Source organism: Salvelinus namaycush, chromosome 21, assembly GCF_016432855.1.
Source record: "Salvelinus namaycush isolate Seneca chromosome 21, SaNama_1.0, whole genome shotgun sequence".
Lineage (NCBI taxonomy): Eukaryota > Metazoa > Chordata > Actinopteri > Salmoniformes > Salmonidae > Salvelinus > Salvelinus namaycush.
The window spans coordinates 26030652-26054214 of NC_052327.1; the positions used below are offsets into that span (position 1 = coordinate 26030652).

Genomic DNA, 23563 nt, shown 5'->3' on the forward strand with positions numbered 1-23563 from the left:
TGTATTCTATATTTATTCAACAGGCCTATAATAAACACTCCAAATGTGTAGTTGTACCCAAATTATTAAAAACCTATACATTTCATTGAGCCATTCAATTTTGTCATCAATAATTTCCAGATTTTTCTATCAGTTTGAACAATCATTTAAGTATGTATACCCCGTGCCAAACACCTAGGCTACAATATATAGTTCGTATCACATTTGATGCCAGGCAAGATATTTGCTCGACAATATAACAAATATATATATTTTAAAGCTGCAGTCATAAGGTAAATACATCTAGTTTGTTTCTATTAGCACTGTATCTATTCATTCTTAAAGTATTTAATCTCAAGTCTAATTAAACCTCGCTCCACTGTAACTTGAGCCACTTATACACTGAAGAAGCCACTGAAGTCCATTGTTATTTTGAAGTGCTATATAATAAAACTGATCAATCTGCAAACTTAATAATGTACAGTGAATGCCGGTTCTCATCACACCCTGATTCCACTCTATATGGCCAGCACTTTGGTGCTTACATTTAATTCTCTATTGTCATAGATTTGGTGGGCACTGTCATCTGTGATCTTTGTGATATGACTTTCTTTAAGCACGTACTGATGAAACTGTCACTTAATATTTTTTTTTAAAAGTCTACAAACGCTCTACATTTATTCACTCTGTGATAGGGTTGGATCCTATATGCTACTTTTATTATTGTCCTGTAAATGGTTCAGTGCCTATAATTTAGGCTGTGTGTGTAGAATGGGGCATAAAGGAAATGACCTCTATTACTAAATTACTACTAGATTATAGTGATAAGGAAAACAGCATACACATTTGGCTTGTGTATTCATTTGCCTATAACTAATCAGAATTCCATTATGCTTACATAAAAAAGAGAATATTTCAAAATGAGAAGATCCTGCCATGGAAAAGACGACTGGGTGGACATAAAGTGGAAAGGAGGGGAAATAACTCACAACATGCAACAGGACACCTTCAGCTGCGGGGTCTTTGTAATGCAGGTTTGATAGTTATATTTTCAATAATGAATGGTTAACTGTTATGTGACAATTAGGTCAAAAATTATATTTTAGTTTTTGGTGTAGATGGCCAAGGAAGTTGCACAGAACTTCCCCAACATCCCCTCCCAAATTAATATGGAACCTTCAAAAACACATGGAGCAACTGCGAAAAGAAATGACTGAGGATTTACCAAAAATGTCTGGAATGTAATGACATTTAATTCAAAATAAATGTCAATTCTTTATTTGTATGTAGTTGTGTCGGACAGCCATATGTTCAGTTCATGCCTATGATTTCAGAGTTCAACAAAGCCAACAACTGCTTCATGTGTGCCACTGATAAAGAACCTGGATGTGGCCCAAAGACTGACTGGGTTAGTAACTTTATTTAACATGTTTATAATCTTTTGACAACAGTGACGGCATGTAAGACAATTTATGATATAACACAATGGATGGCTAATTCGTCATTCGTCATACTACATTGATATTTGATATGATTTATAACATGTTATGCTTTGTTTTGTTTTAGATTGAATGTTTTGCATGCCAACGGTGGTTCCATGTGCTGTAACTAGGAATGAAGACAAAATAGTTAAACAGAGTAAAGAACACAAACTGGAAGTGCAGTCTTTGTTGTTGAAAATGTATGCTATACCCCATCCACACTGAAGAGGCTCTGGGATAAAGAGAAAGTTAACACTGTGAAATGTCACTGTGAAATGTTTCATACTTATTTGAAGTTAAGTGTCTGTTGACATGTTGGAAAAGATTAAAGGTCTACAAATTCTGTTGAATCTGTCAATATTACATTTTTATTATTTGATTTACTGGCCACCATTACTGTGGTTACATGTTCAGGATATGTATTGACCAGCAAACCCACTGCAGCCTACCTCACTAGCTCACTCTCCATCCCTGCTTTGGACAATTAATAGCATGACTCTCGTACTTTGCCCTTTTCCTTTATGGTTGATATTAACGACGAAAGGAGATATTATCTGTCTCTCTCCTACTGTGTACCGGTGTTAAATACTGTGGAAAAATAAAAAACTGGGAAAATAAGTAATTATTATGGATAAATATTAAAGAAAAGGGTAAACACAACACTGGACTGAACCCCCTAATTGTCAAACTAATATTAATGTACAACAATATAGAAGAGACATAACTAGAGGTTATGCAATGTGGGTGTATATCCACGGCAGCTTCTTAGGTGTGTAATTGACATGACCAAGGAGCTATTGAAATGTAAAACTATGAAAAATGTACGTTAAACCGTGTGATTTTACAGTTCACAAGCAAGAGTGTGCAATATAGAAGGGTACATTCTGCACCATGTTTGAAGTCAGTAGGTCACATGACCAAGGAGTGATTGAAATTCATAATTAAAAAAAATAATAATGTAAAATCTTGTGAGATGAAAATGGACTAACTAAAGGGTGTGCAATATAGAAGGGTAGTCAGTGGACATACTGAACCTTGTTTGAAGTCATTAGGTCACATGACCAAGGAGCGATTGAATTTTTAAATTTGGTAAAATTCATGTAAAAACGTGTGAGATGAAACTGGACAAACTAAAGGGTGTGCACTATAGAAGGGTAGTAGGTGGACATTATGAACCTTGTTTGAGTCCAGTAGGTCATATGACCAATGAGCTATTGAAATTAAAAAATGTAAATAAATAATTTAAAATAGTGCGAGATGTAAAAAAAAAAAAAAAAAATGTGTGCAATGTGTGTCTATGCCATCGGGTTAGCTAGAACCAGTTTTGAAAGTTTTAGGAGTAGTGGTTAAATAGCTATTGAAATTTGAACATTTTGATTTGTCACTATGTTGACGGTCCCTAACTGCTGTTGGTGGACGTAAAGAAAACTAAAGGCGAATATCCAATCTGAAACTGTCTTTACCTCGGTTACAATCTGCTAGCTAAAACCATATGTTGGTTCCCACCAAATAACACAGCCACGAAGCTACACAAATTAGCTTTTTGGTATTCATTTAAGGTTGGGGTTAAGCATAAGGTGAGCAGTGTGGTTAAGGTTAGGTTTAAAATCAATTGTAGAAATGGGCGGGGTTTAGCCATAATTATGATTTTTGTGGCTGTGTTAACTAGTGATAACCTTGTATGTTTGTGTGGCTAAAATGTGATATACCAACTTATTTCAACGTGGTTAGAAATAGGCTATATTATGTTTTAATGTGATGTGATTTCCATGGCAAAGTCATTTGAATACATTCCAGGGTCAACCACACATACATACACACACACACACACACAGGGCAGGGCACGTCATCGTTGATAAATGATTCTGAAAACCCATTTGTTATTGTTGCAGCATCCTCTATGCTGATTTACTTTTGCCGGTGGCTACTTGCGCTTTTGAACATCGCTTCGGAGGCTGCTAGCCCATCTGCAGTAGCAGCTACATGTATGTAGAGGAACGATGATGATGCAGGACCTATGCAATGACTAGGCTACTGTCTTTAAATCAAGAATGGTGTTAACCTTTTGATCACCAAATAGATAGGATGCTGGATCTTATTCGGTTTGATATCAGAGCATTGCTTGATAATCTGTTTGTGTAGGCTACATCAGGAGCGTCTGTAGAATATTCAATCTCTATAGCCTATATTTGACAGGCAGGTGCTTGTTTGCTGCAATGGTTCGGATGATGGAGTCTCAGTGCGAGTATTTCATGTATTTCCCCGCGGTGCCAATCTCCGACCTTTCGGACCCGGCCCGTTACAGAACCCTACCCCGGCGCAGTCACCTCTACCTCGGTGAGACGGTCCGCTTCCTCCTGGTGCTCCGGTGCAGGGACGCGTCCAGCGGAGAGACACCGACAGGCCCGGGGATTGGGATAGTGGGATGCGGGGGAGGTGTTGCTGGGTTCGGCTCGGAGACCCCAAGTGTCCGGGCATGGAGGGAGCTGGCGGGTTCTTTGTGCGCGGTGGCCAGCGTCAGCCCCGGAGAGAGCAGGCACCGGTCGCATCATCTCCACCACGATTACCAGAGCAGCGGTGACGAGGGCACGGAGGAGGCCGAGGATGAGTACGGGGCTCCGGCTTTGACAGGCAGGGTGGATGCGAGATGCCGGGGCTTCAGGGACTGCAGGCCGCTTCTCATCCACAACAGCACGGGGAGTGGGGTTCGGGAGTTCCGCAGGGCGCCGTTGCAGGTATGGAGATCATTATGGGTTATGGGGATCGTTATGGGTTATTTGGTATTGTGTGTGTTTGTTGTGTAACTTTGGTGTCCTAGATTTTGGTATGAACATTTTTGATAGGAATCTACTTATGTCTTTCTTTCTTTCTATATGCCCTTCTACGGGAATTCATCTCTGTATCTGCCCCTATCGGTCTATTCTGCACTAACCCCTTACCTTAGCTATATTTACTCTGACCTGCTCTCACAAGTCACCTCAGAATGCAAACTGACAGTTTTTTTTAACGGATGGCCTCTCATCTCTATTCTGTAATCTGCATCATAACATCAACACCCAGCAGCATCCGCACTGTATATTGGCTGACATACTGGGAACTTTCTTATAAGCCCCATATTAGTGTCAGTATAGAAATTATTTATATTTCCTACTTATATGATAGAACCTAACATGACATCATAAGGGGTTGGTTGGTTGGTTGGTCAGTCAAGAGTCTTTCCTACTGGCCTGTGGAGATGTGTGATTTCTATAGGTAAAGTCCCTTCGTTTGAATGAGTATCATAGAGTTGTAGCTTGCTAGTAAAGTATCAGCAGCAACATCACAGATCACACTAACTAAATCCACTACTGTACTGTTGTATCATAGGCATGGAGATCAGAAAACATCTACAGTATTTGTGTCTGCCTCTGTCTTTTGTTGACCCCGTGACAATAGTGTGTGTGTGTGAGGAGAACAATAGGAACTCCCTGTGTTATCTCTTAATGACTGACTGAAGATGGAGAGGCATTTTGGAGAGACAAAATGCCTCTCCATCTTCAGTCAGTCATTAAGAGACAACACAGGGACCTCTCTCTGTGACTGCAGTAAATAGAGCATGGGTAATATTCACCCTCTGTCTCTTTCTCTGCCTCTTGTCTTCTTCCATCTCTCTTTTTTTGTCTTTCTTTTCCCCTCTTACTTCCTCCCTACCTCTCACTCTGCTGTCTGTCTCTCTCCTTCTCCCTCCCCCTTTCTCCCCCTCACTCCCCCCTCTTTCTCCTCTAGTCTCCATTGGACGAGCCTGTTGTGTTGACTGATGAGGTCATCTTCCCCCTGACCGTGTCATTAGACAAACTTCCCGTCAACACCCTCAAAGTCAAGGTGAGAGGTCAGACTAATTCTGTGTGTGCCAAATGGCACTCTTTTCTCTATGTAGTGCACTACTTTTTATTGCACTATATAGGGAATATTCAATTTGGGATGCAGCCTCAGTGTTCCATTAATGCTTTACATTTTGCGTAAAGAAATTGCATTCATACAGTACCCTTGGAAGGCTTGGTTTTAAATCAAGTGTGAAAAGTGAACAATGACAGCTTTTAAGGGGCTCATTATCTGCATATTGTGTGTGTGTGTTTGTGTGTGTGTGTGTGTCCAGGTGATGGTGACAGTGTGGAAGAGAGAGGCAGAGAAAGCAGAGGTTCAGGAACATGGCTACCTTAGCATCCTACAGCAGCGAGTCCCCACACACACCTTCAGACAAGACCTTAACACCTTCAAAGCACAGGGTACACAAAAACACACATACACACACACTTGTCAACACCTCATCACTGACAAAGCCATCCTACACTCTCTTTGACCATATTAGATATGGATATGAATCAGTTATCTACGTTTATTGACTTAATAAAGCATCTCAGATTTAACTCAGCACCCCCCCTCTCCTCAGTGAGCACCACTCTGACAGTGCTACCGCCCCCTACTGTTCGCTGTAAGCAGATGACTGTCTCTGGGAAGCATCTCACTGTGCTCAAAGGTATGAGGGCCAGATGGCCAGTACTGACAACTCATTTGAGAGTCAATACTAGTTCCACTGACACAATAATTGGATTAGATAGATGGATTAGATTGATGTTACTTAAACTGCTGCCTCCTGACCATATTTCTCCTCTCTCTCCGTATCCACCTATTCCCATTTCAACACTTTTCTTTCCCCCTCTCTTCTCTTCTCTCCCCACTTTCCAGTACTAAATGAGTGTTCTCAGGAGGAGGTGACTGTGAGGGACATCAGGATTCTGCCAAACTTCAATGCCTCCTACCTGCCCATGATGCCAGATGGATCTGTGATGCTTGTTGACAACGTGTGGTACGACTGTGTGTGTGAGAGGGAAAGGGGGGCGGGAGGGGGGTCTGTGTATGTGTGTAACTGTTTTATTTGTGCATTGTGTTGACTGGACAATGTTTGTACCCTACATTGTAAGTTGGTGTCCACACATAGTGTCTTTACTGGTACATCTAATTATTGTCTTCCTCACATCCGTGATGTTATATTTTGTCTATCCTTCCAGCCACCAGTCAGGAGAGGTTGCCATGGAGTCGTTCTGCAGGATGGAGAGTGTAGCCTGTCGACTACCCAGCATGCTCAGCGCCCTTGAGGAATACGACTTCCTGTTCCAGCTGCAGCTCAGCGACATGCCCCAGGACGACTCCAAAGAGGTGAGTGAGTGAGTGAGTGAGTGAGTGAGTGAGTGAGTGAGTGAGTGAGTAGCCCGTCTTCCCCAATTAAGGTGCCACCACCCGGCTGTGGTGTGTATGTGAATATGTTTTTTTCCCTGAGTTAAGTTAAAAACACTATGCAGAAAGCCATTTGTGGTTGCTGAAATTCGAATAGTTTGCCTATTTTGAGTTTGTGACAAAGCAAGTATAGTGTAGAGAATCATTGTACCATCTAAACCGCTGTGAAATATATTTTCCATAATCAAAAATATTGTATTTTCAGCTGTCTGAATCTGGTAAAATACGCAAAAAAATGAAACTTAAAAACAGGAAACATAGAAATAGCGCACATAGAACAGATCAACCACTTCTTATAATTGCTTTTAATGAGAATGACAGAACTGTAACTCACATTTCTATCTGAATTTGGTCAGTTCCCCAAAAAGTAACTTTTGTCACCTCAGAGTGTGATGTGTCACTATGTGTTTATTCAGGGTCTTGAAGTTCCTCTAGTAGCAGTGCTTCAGTGGTCAACTCCCAAGATGCCCTTCACCAACTGCATCTACACACACTACAGGTGCCACTGAATTGCATGTTTGTTGCATGTGCACAATGTCACTTCACTACTCATCTCTGTCTGGCCTACAACTGTTTATGATGTTGCTACCATCCACCCAGAAACATCAGTTTTCTTAGATTAGTTTATTAACTCTCCTTCCCTTCCCTTTTCTCTCCTCCATCCATCCCACTTTCCCTCCAGACTGCCCAGTATCCGGTTGGACCGTCCCAGGTTTGTGATGACCGCCAGTAGCCCCAGCACCGTGCAGACCAAGGACCAGTTTAGGGTCAGATACACTCTGCTCAACAACCTGCAAGACTTCCTGGCTGTACGTCTGGTCTGGACACCTGAGGGTGAGGGGGGTGTGTGGAGGCTCTGGACAGCCAAGGAAGGAAGATTCCTTGACAAATGTACAATCATTGTGACCAATTAGTTTATTAAGTTGTTTTTGCCAATGGTGACGGGTGTCTTATTTCTGTGAAGAACAGTTTAAGCACCTTTCCATTTTCTCAGTTTCTTCTCTCCTTTCTCTACCCCATTTCCCCTCCTTCACCTCCTCCTCCAGGTCATGGGCAGAGTGAGGATGCAGCGTTGGGGGCTGTAGTGTGTCACTCCCCCCTCAGTAACCTGGGCCACTGTCGGAAAGGCTGCACTCTCTCCTTCACTGTCGCCTTCCAGATACTCAAGGCAGGACTCTACGAGGTACAATACACACTGGATGGGGATACACTATTCGGGTGTGTCTGATGATAAAAAAACATTGTATACTTGTTACGCACGCCTCTATGAAGAGGGAACGCAACTCCCTGCTACAAATCAACTCCCCGTGAAGTGAAAGAGGTATGGACTGTAGGTGCGAATAAGGATGACAAAAGTCAGAATTTACCGTTTACTAGGATTTATTTCCTACACGGTAATATGGGGAAAAGGGGCTGGACGAAACCAAAGGAAAGAAAGTAAATATCAAAGCTCCCCCTCTCCTATCTAACCTGCCTACCCACTTAACTTACCTAACTTAGCACCACCTGGTGCCCTAACCAAAATACAGGGGGTGGTCCGCCCAGGTCTTACCTAGTGTGCCTAGACATTGAATATACTACGGGTATATGTATGCCCTCGGGCCTCTTGCCTAAGCGCCTTCCCCTTCCCCCCTGGGAACAAATGAAACAGAATAATTATTAACAATTTCACAAACACTTTGCAACAAAACTGAGTAAACTAACTCAGGCCACTAAAGAACTTTTGACAAAGCAACAAACACAGAACATATCAAAGCTGCTACCAACAACAACTAACACATTACATACCACACTTTCTGTTAAACAACCAACACTATATCATAATCTAATTAGCCAGCCAGCCAGCCAGCCAGCCAGCCAGCCAGCCAGCCAGCCAGCCAGCCAGCCAGCCAGCCAGCCTCTCTCTCTTCTCTCCTCTCTCCTCTCTCCTCTAATCTCTCTCTAATCTCTCTCTAATCTCTCTCTAATCTCTCTCTAATCTCTCTCTAATCTCTCTCTAATCTCTCTCTAATCTCTCTCTAATCTCTCCAAAATATTCAATCTTCTCTCTCTCTCTCATCTTTCTCATGATCTCCCCTCTTCTGAACAGAACACTGGCTTTTATATCTTCTGGTGGCAATGGTGATTAGAGTCAGCTGCTTCTTGACGAGGGGGCGGGGTCAGCTCCAATCATCAATTAGCCTGGGGTCGACCAATCAGCTGCTTGGGGAGTTACAGGAATTTCTCCTGAAACACACACACTCAAATACAAACCAGAACACAGAAACTGGGGAACGTAACACGCCCACCACAAAAATTGCAAACATAGTTTGTAATAACAAAACCCAACGCTTCCCCAGTTAGTAAACCCGTGATAGAGCGTCAGCAACCACATTCGCCGAGCCCTTCACATAAGCTATCTGTACATTATATCTTTGTACAATCAGAGCCCACCGCATAAGGCGGCGGTTCTGATTGTACATTTGCTTCAAGAACACTAAAGGATTATGGTCCGTGAAGACCATTACAGGCAAGGCACTGGATCCCACATATACTTCAAAGAACTGTAAGGCTAGCAATAAAGCTAGCGTCTCTTGTTCAATTGTGGAGTACCTTGACTGACAGGAGTTGAACTTACGGGAGAAGAAACTGACGGGCCGATCCACTCCATCTTCATCTTCCTGTAAGAGAACCGCACCCACCCCCACTATACTAGCGTCAACCTCCAACTTAAAAGGTTTGTCAAAGTTGGGGGCGGCAAGCACTGGGGCACTACAAAGTAGCGCTTTAGCGGACTCAAAAGCATGGTTACAGTCCTTGGACCACCTAAATGGTACCTTGGGACTTAGCAGAGATGAAAGGGGAGCTACTACCGTCGAGAAATTCTTACAGAATGTACGATAGTACCCTACCATCCCTAGGAATCTGCGCAACTGGCGTCGAGTCGTGGGAGCAGGAAAAGCAACAATTGCCTCCACCTTGCCAGTTACTGGGCGCACTTGACCTCGTCCCACTTGTTTCCCTAAGTAAGTCACCGTAGCCTTCCCAAACTCACACTTGGCCAAATTGAGGGTTAAAGAAGCATTCTCCAACCGCTGAAACACACTTTTCAAAGTGGAGAGATGATCAGACCAAGTAGACGAATGTATCACCACATCATCAAGGTATGCAGTACAATTTGGCACATCTGCAAACACAATGTTAACTAGACGCTGAAAAGTAGCAGGTGCATTACACATGCCAAAGGGCATCACAGTGTATTGTACAAAGTTATCAGGCGTAACAAAAGCCGATATGTCAGAAGCTCTAGAGGTCAGAGGCACCTGCCAATAACCTTTTAACAAATCTAACTTACTAACGTAAGCAGCAGAGCCAATTCTATCAATGCAGTCATCTAATCGAGGTAGAGGAAAAGAATCAGACTTTGTAACTGCATTTACTCGACGATAGTCCGTGCATAAGCGGGACGTACCGTCAGGCTTAGGAACAAGAATACATGGGGAACTCCAGGAGCTGTTACTGGGTTTTGCCATGTCATTCTGTAATAAATAAGCTACCTCACTTTTCATTACCTCCCTTTTCTTTATAATTATAACGCCATTCTCAAGACGAACTTTTCAAGAAAAGTTAGACATTGTAAGGATGCCGACGCTACAAAGCCTGTCACAGGCGGGAAAGGGGTTCGTTCGCCACTTTCAAAGTTCCAACTACGAGCGCTATCAATGGCTCACAGGCTCCGAGAATCACTGCAAACTGTACTGCTGGGAATGCCTATTATTTGCAAGTGATCGATTTGGTGTTTGGAGCCACACTGGCTTTGCAAACTTGAGTTGTCTAACCAAGGCAGCAACGAGACACCAAAGTACGGCTGGGCACTTACAAGCAATGGTGCTTTTGAAAACTTTTGGGGACACCCGAGTGGATCTACAGCTCAACGAACAAGCGCGCAGGGCAACGGAGCTGCACAATGAAAAGGTGAAGAAAAATAGGGAAATATTGAAAAGCCTCATTGATTGTGTCATGTTTTTGGGTAAACAGGAACTTTCATTTAGGGGACACAATGAAAGTGCTGACTCCACAAACAAAGGGAACTATGTGGAGCTTCTTTCTTTTCTTTCTGAAAGCAACACAGATTTACAATACCACCTGTCCACTAACAAAGTGTTCATTGGGACGTCAGGCAAAATACAAAATGACCTAATTTATGCTATTGCTGAAGTGATGGGAGAAGAGATCAAAATGGAGATAAAAAAAGCTCCCTTTGTTGCTGTTATGGTGGACGAGACAACAGATGTGGGAAATGCAGCACAGCTCTCACTCGTCCTGCGTTATGTGACGGACACAGGAGTCAAGGAGCGATTTATCCGATTTGAAGATGTGACAAGCGGCAAGCGAGCTGATGACATTGCCGCTCTTATTTTCCGTTTCTTGGAGGAAAATGAATGTAGTCTGGATAAAGTTGTGGCACAGTGTTTTGATGGCGCAGCAGTCATGGCATCTGGACTCAATGCAGGCTAAATTTAAGGAGAGGGCACCGATGGCCTTATTCATTCACTGCTATGCACATCGACTAAATTTAGTACTGACTCAAGGAGCCTCAAAGCTTAAAGAATGCAAGGTCTTCTTTGCCAACCTCAATGGCCTTGCAGCATTTTTCTCACGATCCCCTAAGCGCACGCAACTGCTGGATGACATCTGCAAGCGTCGTCTTCCTAAGGTTGCACCAATGAGGTGGCAATATACATCTAGATTGGTCAATGCAGTCTTTGAAAAGAGAGTTGCCCTAAAGGAGCTGTTTAACCACTTACTGGAACATCATGATGACCATGACGGGGATACTGTGCTTATGGCTGATGGATTTAATGCACGTTTGGATGATTTTGAGTTTTGTTTTTTGCTTGAAACATTCAATGGGATTTTTAATTATTCGGATGTGCTTTTTGGAATTCTACAGAAACAAACTTTGGATGTACAATTCTGCCTGACAAGGGTGAACGAGTTTTGTGACACAATTGAGCGAGAGAGGCGCAGGTTCAGTCAAATCTACGATGACACAGCGCGCATCTCAAGTTCACCCAGCGCACGCAGAGGCCCAGCACAAGGAGACCCTCGCACATACTACCAACAACTCCACAGCAATATTCTGGACAACATTCTTTGCCAGATACGAAACAGGTTTCAAGACCACGAAAAATTAATGTTTCTCTCCCTCCTGGACCCCCAGCACTTTCAGACCTACCGGAAAAAATTCCCGCAAACAGCCTTCTCCAGCTTAACAGAGAGTCACGGAACACTGTTCGACCTATCCAAACTAAAAACAGAACTGACTGTAATGTATGCTATGACTGATTTTGAAGGGAAAAGTCCCTCTGATCTCCTTGATTTCCTTAAGCAGAAAAATCTGAATGAGGACATGGGGCAACTTTACACATTGGCATGTGTGACAGTGACTATCCCTGTGTCCACGGCTTCTGTCGAGCGGTCATTCTCGGCCTTAAAGCGAATCAAAACGTATTCCAGAAATGCTACTGGACAGACTCGGCTTTCAGCATTAGCCTCCATGTCGATAGAAAAGGACTTATTGGTGGAACTAAAACGCACAGATAGACTGTACAACAGAGTCATTGAAGTCTTCTTGAGGAAAGAAAGGAGGAAGGATTTTGTGTTCAAATAATCAGTCTTTGGTGAGTAGGCATACAATGCATTTCATTTTTTATTAAATGTGTATGTATGTATGTTTCGCATTTTATTTCGTTAATATTAAATAGCCTATATATTAACAAAATAAAATGGCAAATAGCCTATGTTGCAAATTATTTGTTTTCTTTCTTTTATTTTCAGTGAATAGTTATGTGTTTTTATCATCACGGTGAAACTGCTTTGGGTGCGACAATGCGCTGTTTAGTGAACACACTGTATTTTTTGGGGGGGGGACTTAAAGCTCAAAGTTTGTGGACCAAAAATGGATAGAAGAAGAATATTAATATAACTCTGTTGCACTCGACTATGTTCTTGCCTATTAGTTGAACTGTACTGTATTGTACTCTTCCCCTGCAATTCTCTGAATAAAAATGTCAATTTCAAGGTGACGCAACGCCTGGTTATACTGCGTTTCTGTCTAAATGTATAGTGTCTAGAGCCATGGCATCATAATGATGGTAATAAGAGGTGGATTAATTCGGGTGGGACTGTGTAGGACCTCACTGAAGGCCCAGGCCCCAGGCCCACGGCACGCCACTGCATTATTATTATCTTATCCTTTCTCCTCTACATCTTTCTCTCGCTCTATAGCTGAGTCAACATATGAAGCTGAAGCTGCAGTTCACAGCATCTGTCTCCAACCCTCCTCCCGACGCCCGCCCTCTCTCCCGTAAGAACCTAGAGAATCTACAGAGCCTATAGAATGGCATGAAGGACAATCTATACACTATGACATGTTAATGAAGGACAATAGGCTATGATACATTAATGCGTCATTTTTGGAGACACCTTTAAATATGCATATCGATAATGTTAATCAGAAATTGTGAAAACTAGATTTTTCTGTTCTATTTTTGCTTGTTATGTTGCCATGCATGTTGCTAGACTACTATTGCTATTGTATCTGCATGATTCTAAATGTACAGTGCCTTCGGAAAATATTCAGACCCCTTGACTTTTTCCAAATTTTGTTATGTTACAGCCTTATTCTAAAATGATTAAATAAATAAAAATCTCAGCAATCTACACACAATACCCCATAATGACAGAGCGAATAATTTTTTTTGAAATATTTGCAAATACTTATGTAAATGTGATGTTTCCATTTTTTATTTATTTTTTATAAATTAGCAAAAATTACGAAAAACCTGTTTTTGCTTTGTCATTATGGGGTATTGTGTGTAGATTGATGAGGGTGGAAAACCAATTGAATCCATTTTAGAATAATGCTGTAACCTAACAAAATTTGGAAAAAGTCAAGGGGTCTGAATTCTTTCCAAAGGCACTGTTGTTTTTATTGTATGTTTAAAAAAAATCCTCAGTAGAGCTCTGAGATAACTTTAATGAAAAGCGCTATAGAAATTATACACATTTTTTACTATTATTAGTAAATGACAAATCCTTTTTTAACATGAACTGAAGGAAAACAAAGAGCAACTGTATCTGTGTTTCTAGGTAAGAACAGTCCATCCAGCCCTGCAGTCAGAGACCTACTGGATAGACACCAGGCCAGTCTGGGACGATCACAGAGCTTCTCTCATCAACAACCGTCACGCTCTCACATCATGAGGTTAGCAGGGAGGATACACACACACACACAGTCATTATGTGTCCTCTGTACACTTATTTATTGTATCACATGCATCTTTAAGCTCATACTGGTGTGTCTGTGTTTCAGGACTGGCAGTGCGATGGAAAGGCGAGCCATCACCCCTCCGGTGGGCTCTCCTGTAGGTCGGCCCCTCTACCTGCCCCCCCAGGAGAAAGCTGTGCTGTCATTGGACAAGATCGCTAAGAGGGAGTGCAAAGTCCTGGTGCTGGACCCAATCACCTAGGAGAGGGAGGGAGATGAGAGGTGAAGAGGGAAGGGAAGATACAAGATGTGGGGTGAGGGAGGATGGGGGGGAGAGAGAGGATAGGGTGGAGAGAGAATAAGAGATAGATAAGATGAATGGAGAGAGAAGAATGTTGACAATGGTAGGTGAGCGAAAGATGCAGATAGAGAAAAATTAGTGTGAAGATGAGGGCCTAAGATCTAAACTGAGGATGAGGCAGAAGCCACAGTATTATCTAAATGTAACTGATTTGATCTGTAACACTCATGCTGCTACTGATGTGTGAACCATAGAAGTAGTTTATTCTATTTCTATGGTCAGAACAACAAACCTGTTGGGGTGTGAAGAGAACCCATGTGAAACCATGTCGCCTTCTGTGAGGTCACAGTGGTCATTTTGATGACATTAGAACAGACTCCTCTCTTTGGGTCGAATGAAAAACAACATGAGAACATTTGTAATTTAGCCTTTCTTTATGGTTAGTTCTATCTGGTATCCTTGGGACGTCCCTGCCCTAACCATAACCCCCACCCTTACCTAACTCTAACTCTAACTTTAACTCTCGCCTTAACTGTTTTAAATTTAAACTTCACTGGGGTGACGTCAGAATTGTGATGTCCCAAGGATCCCGTTTAGACTTTTCCCTTGATTCATTTCTTATTTAGATAGAACTATCCCTTTTAAGGAGAAATACTACTGTACAGTTATCTCAAATACTGTATGTTATACTTTGCTAAATGCTGCCAGTTATGCAAGATATACAGAACATTATTGCACTGTACAAACTTCACTGTCCATGATGCCTTTTACAGTGTTCAGCTCTATTTATTTATTATTCTGATCTCTTACTCTTTCCTCCCCCTTTCTTGGCTCAGTGTCAGTATAGTAATATCAGCAATGTCATACTTTTTAAGCTGCTGCTTGTGAAAGCATGTTTTGATTGTTTTTAAAGACTTTTGTTAATATTGACAGTTTAAAATGCTCAGGCACTTTAATTGAAGTCGCTTTACAGTGAATCAATGCTGCTCCCTGTTGTTGAAACTCTGTGGGATGCATCTCAATAGTCTTAGGGGGTGTGCGCCCATCTTCTTTCCTCCATCTAAGTACACTGACATTAAGAAACTGGAAAGGTGGAAGCTAAGTCCTAGTCTGCCTCTCGCTCAGCAAAGATGGAGGAGAAAAGGACAGGATAATAGGAGAGGAGGCCACTATATCCTATTGAGATGCAGCCGGTATTCTTTTCTGCTATTGTTGATTCCTGGTTTACATTAGGAGAGGAGAGTGAACTACCTGATCTCTGTGTATCGCTGCATCTCATCAAGATCATTAAATCCCATCAGCAGCACTACACTGTGTCATTTTAAACTGAGGCGAGTATGTAGTGCCTTCAAACTCAACTCTGGACCTCGAAGCCAGTTCCACTGCATTTTTTCATCGTTCCCCTCTAATCAGGGACTGATTTTGACCTGGAACACCAGGTGTGTGCAATTAATTATCAGGTAGAACAGAAAAACAACAGGCTCCGGACCTCGTAAGGTAAGAGTTGAATACCCCTGGTGTAGTGTATAGGCCAGGGGTGTCAAACTCACACCTAGTGTCTGCTGGTTTTTGTTTTTTCATTTCAATTAAGCACTAGACAACCAGCTGAGGGGAGTTCCTTACTAATTAGTGACCTTAATTCATCAATCAAGTATAAGTGATGCTCGAAAACCCGCGGACACTCGGCCCTCCGTGAAATGAGTTTGACACGTGGTATAGGCTATACAATAGTGCAGGGGTACTGAACTCTTACCCTACGAGGTCCAGAGCCTGCTGGTTTTCTGTTCTACCTAATTGCACACACCTGGTGTCCCAGTTGTACATCAGTCCCTGATTTAAAGGGTAACAATTAAAAAACTGGCTTCGAGGTCAATAGTGTAATGAGAACTAGAGTGCAGTCTTAAAAATGACTATGTAAAAAGACAATAACACCATCAAAGCAGTTACGTTTCAGTGTTTAAAAAGATTTTTGTAATCATGATTATTATAAACTGAACAAACATTGTGGTTGATAGAGTAAAATCATTATGCTAGTGTGCATGTGGCTATAAATGTGTGTCTGTTGGTCTGGAAGTGTGTCTGTCTACGTGAGTGTGTTTTACAGCAGCTCAGATGGCCACACTGTTCTCGGGTGACATGTAGTCGTAGGGCATCTCCAGCTTCTTGTTCCTGTCTGTGATCTCATCAGAAATGGCCCTGAGCTCAGCCTGCGCCTTCTCCACCAGCCTGCAAGGAGCGCCACTGCTGAACACAGGCTCACAATACTTACACACAGAGGCACCTAGGAGAGGAAAGAGGGGATGGAGGTAAAAGACAAGATTTTAGTGGATAAGAGACAAGATGTGTGTGTGGATTGTACATAGTCGGCAGAGGGCTGGGACATCAGTCATCAGAAACTGTGTGTGTCTTACGTAGTCTGCTGCGGGCTGGGACAGTAGGGACAGAGTGATGAGGAGGTTGTAGGTGGAGTTGATGTCCGGGAGGATGGAGAGAATCTCATCTTCGGTCAACGTGACTTTGGTCTGGGGAGGGGGGTGCATCATGGAGGCTGGGCAGTTAGGCATCCACATGTCAATATCTACCTGGGAACAAGCTCACTACTTTTATAGCTCACTACTTTTCACCAGAGCCCATATGTGTCTCAACTAAGTGAAGATTTAGCCATAAGTACTGTATTGATTGATACAGTTTATTGGTAAATCATGTTGATGTATGGATTACCTAAGTGAAGTTGATGGCTGAGCAGCTGTATATCACCATGGTAACAAACTGACAAGAGTTCTGGTTTGGTTTGGAATTACTGTGGGCAACCTGAAGGAACTGAGAGGGGTAAAAAGGTATTCAGTCATATACTGAACAAAAATATCAACACAACAGGTAAAGTGTTGGTCCCATGTTTCATGAGCTGAAATAAAACATCCCAGAAATTTTCCAAAATCCACAGAAAGCTTATTTCTCTTAAATTGTGTGCACAAATTTGTTTACATCCCTGTTAGTAGGCATTTCTCCATTGCCAAGATAATATCCATCCACCTGACAGGTGTGGCATATCAAGAAGATGATTAAACAGCATGGTCATTACAAAGGTGCACCTTGCACTGGGGACAATAAAAGGCCACAGGATCTCCACATCTGGCTTCTTCATCTGCAGGATCATCTGAGTCCAGTCACCCAAACAGCTAATGAAACTGGGGGTTTGGACAACCAAATAGTTTCCGACAATTTGTGCAGAAATTGTCTCAGGGAAGCTCATCTGTGTGCTCGTCGTCCTCAGGAGGGTCATGGCCTGACTGCAGTTCGGTGTGGTAACCAACTTCAGTGGGCAAATGCTCACCTTCAATGGAGAAGTGTGCTCTTCACGGATGAGTCCCGGTTTCAACTGTACTGGGCAGATAGCGTGTATAGCGTCATGCGGGCGAGCGGTTTGGTGATGTCAATGTTGTGAACAGCGTGCCCCATGGTTGCGGTGGGGTTATGGTACGGGTAGGCATAAACTACGGACAACAAACACAATTGCATTTTATTCATGGCAATTTGAATGCACAGAGATACCATGATGAGATCCTGAGGCCCTTTGTAGTGTCAGTCATCATCTGCCATCACCTCATGTTTCAGCATGATAATGCAAAAATCTGTACATAATTCCTGGGAGCTGAAAATGTCTCAGTTTTTCCATGGTCTGCATACTCAGACATGTCACCCATTGAGCATGTTTGAGAAGCTCTGGATAGACGTGTACAACAGCGTGTTCCAGTTCCCGCCAATATCAAGCAACTTCTCACAGCCATTGAAGTGGAGTGGAGTGAAACACCCTCTCATCACTCATAATTATGTAGGGAGACTTGAACAACACCTCAGAGTGTATAGCGGTGAAGTTTCCTGTTAAGCTATGAATATCAGCTACGTCCAACTTTATCTGTCTATTTGGAATGAGAATCAATGTGTTTACACAGCGGGAAATGCAGAAGTATTTTCTTTTTCGCTATGATCAGCTCATCAAAAATGTATGAATACAAACTTGAAGCCTCTGATCACGACAATTTAGCCCACGGTTGAAACTCCTGGACAGCAGTTGTGAGTAGCCTGATTGTCCATTGCATATAGTCAATTTTACTTTGACCTGTCCTGTTTTTAGGATATGGTGTTTGTTAACATGTCAGCCCGTTTTTTATTTGATTGGGCGCCATTTAGGTTAGGCTATTTGATCTGAGAAACTTGCACGATGTAAAATGTGTAATTTTATCTCCAGCCTGTAGGCTACAGAAAAGGCTACATTGTCTTTCTACCATAGGCTAGATCTGCTACATGATTTGTTAGATAATTCTGGAGCGCCATAGCAATGAGTTTTTTCAACAGCACCCTGGAGAGGCGCGCTGGGAATTGGCAATATTTTGCGCCCCTGCCTTTGACATAGTGGGCACTGCTTATCACAGGGCGGCTTCAGCACTCACATAAAAAGCTAATATGCCACTGGTTGAGAGAAATTGTTATTGTTTTAGGGCAGAATTAGTCTGTGAGGTTTTATATGTTGGAGGTGCGTCTTGGTCAGCCGCCCGCATCAATCTGCCTAATGGGTGGGGCCGGTCTTGGATTCAATATAGCTTCAAAAATTATCTCCCGATATGTAACTATACATTTTATTCCCCATCACTACAATATAACGTTGTGGATAAAGTTTGGAAGGAAAAATTGAGATTTTGTTGTAAAAAAATGTATTATCCTTTAACAAAACAATTTTACAACATATATCAATATCAAAATAATTTCCATATGAACACATTTTTTATAATTCATTCTAAGTTAAATTAACTTCTCCCCAACTTGTCTCATTGAGTCAGAACAAAGTTTTGGCCAACTCAAAATGTGAATTTCACGCGACAAGGCTGTGGAACTAGTTACAAAAAAAATATTTTTACAGTGTATATTGGAGATATAAAACTGTGCCAATTGTCATTCATAGTGCTGCCACTACTACATTGCAAATCATGAATCCAAATACAGCACAGTGGATGACAAACTCCATAACAACAAAGGAAAGAGGAGAATTGAAACCATGTCTACCGCGGCCAGACAGAGATACTGACCACTATACTAACACGGATTGGCCCCTCGCAATCAAATAACTAAAAATTATTCTGACACCGCTCAGTCAGAGAGGCAGAACCAATGGGAATTACAATTTATAATAGAAAGTCTGACATCACGTATCTCCCCACCTGAATTAGGAAGAGTTCTTCTTCCATACATTTTATATATGTATTTTTGTAACTTCAGTGTAAGTACACTAAATAAGGTAAATATATTAGCTGCCTGTATGAAGCAAATTATATTTTATTTAATTTAATTTATTTATTTCACCTTTATTTAACCAGGTAGGCTAGTTGAGAACAAGTTCGCATTTGCAACTGCGACCTGGCCAAGATAAAGCATAGCAATTCGACACAGAGTTACACATGGAATAAACAAAACATAGTCAATAATACAGTAAGAACAAAAGAAAACAAAAAGTCTATATACAGTGAGTGCAAATGAGGTAAGATAAGGGAGTTAAGGCAATAAATAGGCAATGGTGGCGAAGTAATTACAATATAGCAATTACACACTGGAATGGTAGATGTGCAGAATATGAATGTGCAAGTAGAGATACTGGGGTGCAAAGGAGCAAGATAAATAAATACAGTATGGGATGAGGTAGGTAGATAGATGGGCTGTTTACAGATGGGCTATGTACAGGTGCAGTGATCTGTGAGCTGCTCTGACAGCTGGCGCGTAAAGCTAGTGAGGGAGATAGGAGTCTCCAGCTTCAGAGATTTTTGCAGTTCGTTCCAGTCATTGGCAGCAGAGAACTGGAAGGAAAGACGACCAAAGGAGGAATTGGCTTTGGGGGTGACCAGTGAGATATACCTGCTGGAGCGCGTGCAACGAGTGGGTGCTGCTATGGTGACCATAGAGCTGAGAAGGCGGAGCTTTACCTAGCAGAGAATTGTAGATCACCTAGAGCCAGTGGGTTTGGCGACGAGTATGAAGCGAGGGCCAACCAACGAGAGCGTACTGGTCGCAATGGTGGGTAGTGTATGGGGCTTTGGTGACAAAACGGATGGCACTGTGATAGACTGCATCCAGTTTGTTGAGTAGAGTGTTGGAGGCTATATTATAGATGACATCACCGAAGTCGAGGATCGGTAGGATGGTCAGTTTTACGAGGGTATGTTTGGCAGCATGAGTGAAGGATGCTTTGTTGCGATATAGGAAGCCGATTCTAGATTTAATTTTAATTATATTAGTAAGCAATGTTTTACAATTGGTTTAAACAGAATTGTAGTAGTAGTAGTAGAAATAAACAGTAGTAGTAGTAGAAATAAACAGTTAACCTATAAATCTAATCCTGTAGTTGCAGGGAATTTATTCCAGCACTAAATGGCGATGCTCAATATCATAATTTTCATTAAAGGAATAACATTTTAATGCTGAAATTTCATTGATGAAGTACTAAGAAGAAAATGTAATTGATTGAAAGTGATAAGGGTCTAGCAAACTGCGTAACGGGCAACTTGTATGATAAGGATGTTAGGGAAAAAGTAATTCCTCCCCGTCGGGGAATTGAACCCCGGTCTCCCGCGTGACAGGCGGGGATACTGACCACTATACTAACGAGGAGTGACCTATCTGCATTCAGATTAGCTGACTTTTTAAATTTGCATAAAGTAAAAGGCGTTTAGTATGTAAATAATTTATATTTGTCATTTTCCAAATAAAACCATTATATATGGAATGGGATACAAAAATGCGGGTCCATGATCCTGGAGGACAAAACACGTAAATGTACAACAATGACGTATAAGACAGTGTGTGGCCAAAACTATAATCGCCAGTTTCCGTAGTGTAGTGGTTATCACGTTCGCCTCACACGCGAAAGGTCCCCGGTTCGAAACCGGGCGGAAACAATTTTGTTGACCAGTCGAATTATATCTATTACATTTTTAACGAAACTCTTAGTGAAGTGACTAGCTGGAAATGGCAGCTTGCACCGATGCGACCAATTAACATTTTTACTCGCAATGTCAAAGGGTCACAAAATGCGACTAGATGCCCACGTGAGGGTAGCCTCGTGATATCTTTCAATATTGGCCACCATACATTTTATATTTTTGTGATATATATAACTATAACTGACAAGTATGAGTGGTTTAGGTTCATTTCCCCATCCTTTGTGGGCTCAGTCAAGTAGCATAAGGGCGCATTTGCCGATGTACTTTTAGCTGATGTTTACCCTGCAAGCTACTGGCAGAAAATTGTACAGTTGACTAAACATAGTAATAAGTAGACCCAATGTACTATTTTCTCCAACCCAACGTAACCTACCTAACAAAGTTAGCAAACATTGTCCTTTTTTCAACATTGTTTTTAATAGTGTTTAATCGCGATTGCTGCTGACAGACATGATAGGATACATTGATTGATGAACCATGTCAAATTGGCTAGCTAATAACAGATCACATCAATATGGCTAGTTAACAACCTAACTTTCAGCGGATAAACAAGATGGCTATATTTGCTTGCCATCTATAGTGGCGATGACAGTAGTCCGACTGACCATTTATCAGGAGGAGGATTTGTCGACGTCAAGCGCTTTCCAAAATCCTAATCTCTGATGAAACTAGCTACATTCCAAATGGATAGGCTACCCTGTGTATCTGAAAATGGGTCAATAACGTGATATGCATATTTTGGTGTCTGATTTAAATATTTTCCAAAATCAACAACCAATTTATACACATGTTATGTAACTATGCCCTTTCTCTTTTATTGAGTCTTAAAAGAGTTAATGGTTAAATGTGAAAAAACTAACTTTCGGTGTTCTAAAGTTTAGAAAAAAGTTATACTTTTTTTTTTTTTTTTTTATACTGTCCGAAGACAAATACAAGCTATATAAATGTTAATAAAACATCTAAAATCATAACACAACTGTCAAACGATTATTCTGACATTATTTTTTAAGGGTCTATTGCACTATACGTCTGTTTGGGTAAGACAGTTTAGGCAGAAAGGTTTTAAATACTTTAAATACTTTTGTCCGGAAAAATAGCCTTCATGATTATCATTCGGTGCGACGGTCATAAAGTCACAATTTTGCATCAAATCACATGATGGTACTCGTTTGACATCATGAAGGTGCCTGTGAGCTTCCCTTTGGTGAAGAATAAAGGTTATTTCCACTCCCTGTCAGGTTTACCCAAAAATCTGATCATTCGGTGCGACCGGTGAAAAAAATGGGGGGGGGGGGGGATTATCTGAAAATCGTCTATTTTATTTCGATACTCAAGATACATACTTGATGTCAAAGTCAAGTGTTCACATGGGTGCAAAAGCAGTTGCCTCTAATACATGTTTATGTAAGAAAAATCATATGTGTAACCAAAATGATCATTCGAGTCACCAGAAATTCCGGTTACACCATATGACTAAACGGTTTCACTGAATGATGTCAATATGTTTGTCTTTGTATTAAGTTATCTATTAATCTATATATTCATCTATATACACATCTCCTTTTAAGTAAAAACACAAGTGTTTGTAGGATAAAGGAGTTGTCAGTTTATTTTATATATTGTAGTGCTAATACTGAAAATATGTTTAAGTAAATAACTACTATCCTATCTATATATACAGTACCAGTCAAAAGTTTGGACACAACTATTCATTCAAGGGTTTTTCTTTATTTTTACTATTTTCTACATCGTAGAATAATAGTGAAGATATCAAAACTATGAAATAACACATATGGAATCACGTAGTAACCAATAAAGTGTTAATCTTTGCTTTGATGACAGCTTTGCACACTCTTGACATTCTCAATTTGCAGATGCCTTTATCGTCAGGACACAGATTACTGCTGACTCAGTTGTAAATTGGCCACAGAAATCCAGGTGTTCCACTTTGGGGGGAGTGGACAGCAGGCTACAATCCATACAATTGTGGTGTACACATCAGAGGGAAGCCAGTCCTACGCCACCATATCTGACTCCCTTAGACATGATAAGAGAGCAGTATGGGCTAACCTGGAGCCTGTCCTAAGAGATGTCAAGAACAAGAATCCACAAATCATGACACTCCACATGATGAGTGATGGTCCCGTCAGCCAATACAGAAACAAGGAGAACATGTACCTACTCAGCACTCTGCCGTATATTTACAGTTTCAAACAAATCAACTGGAACTTTTCTGAAAATTCCAGGAGAAGGGGGCACCAGATGGCGTGGGTGGGGCTGTGAAACG

General features: G+C 41.5%; 1 protein-coding gene and 2 non-coding genes across 3 annotated transcripts; 2 read left to right on the forward strand and 1 right to left on the reverse strand.

Moving 5' to 3' along the window:
- Positions 1-3676: 3676 nt before the first annotated feature.
- On the forward strand, positions 3677-14248 carry LOC120065831 (microtubule-associated protein 11-like). Its single transcript, XM_039016878.1, has 12 exons — positions 3677-4195; positions 5226-5321; positions 5596-5725; positions 5890-5976; positions 6186-6306; positions 6509-6656; positions 7151-7233; positions 7417-7625; positions 7781-7917; positions 13005-13083; positions 13869-13983; positions 14092-14248. The coding sequence occupies exons 1-12, from the start codon at positions 3677-3679 to the stop codon at positions 14246-14248; spliced, it is 1881 nt and encodes a 626-aa protein (XP_038872806.1).
- Positions 14249-20872: 6624 nt separating this feature from the next.
- On the reverse strand, positions 20873-20944 carry trnad-guc. The gene has a single exon. It is a non-coding gene; the product is annotated as a tRNA-Asp (tRNA).
- Positions 20945-21158: 214 nt separating this feature from the next.
- trnav-cac lies at positions 21159-21231 on the forward strand. The gene has a single exon. It is a non-coding gene; the product is annotated as a tRNA-Val (tRNA).
- Positions 21232-23563: the final 2332 nt, after the last annotated feature.

What these genes read in the sequence shown, in the direction of transcription:
- LOC120065831 (XM_039016878.1), top strand. Translation starts at nt 3,677, where the DNA reads ATGGTTCGGATGATGGAGTCTCAGTGCGAGTATTTCATGTATTTCCCC. An exon ending in CCCAGGACGACTCCAAAGAG is followed by an intron (nt 6,657 to 7,150) that starts GTGAGTGAGTGA and finishes GTGTTTATTCAG; the next exon opens with GGTCTTGAAGTTCCTCTAGT. An exon ending in TCACGCTCTCACATCATGAG is followed by an intron (nt 13,984 to 14,091) that starts GTTAGCAGGGAG and finishes TCTGTGTTTCAG; the next exon opens with GACTGGCAGTGCGATGGAAA.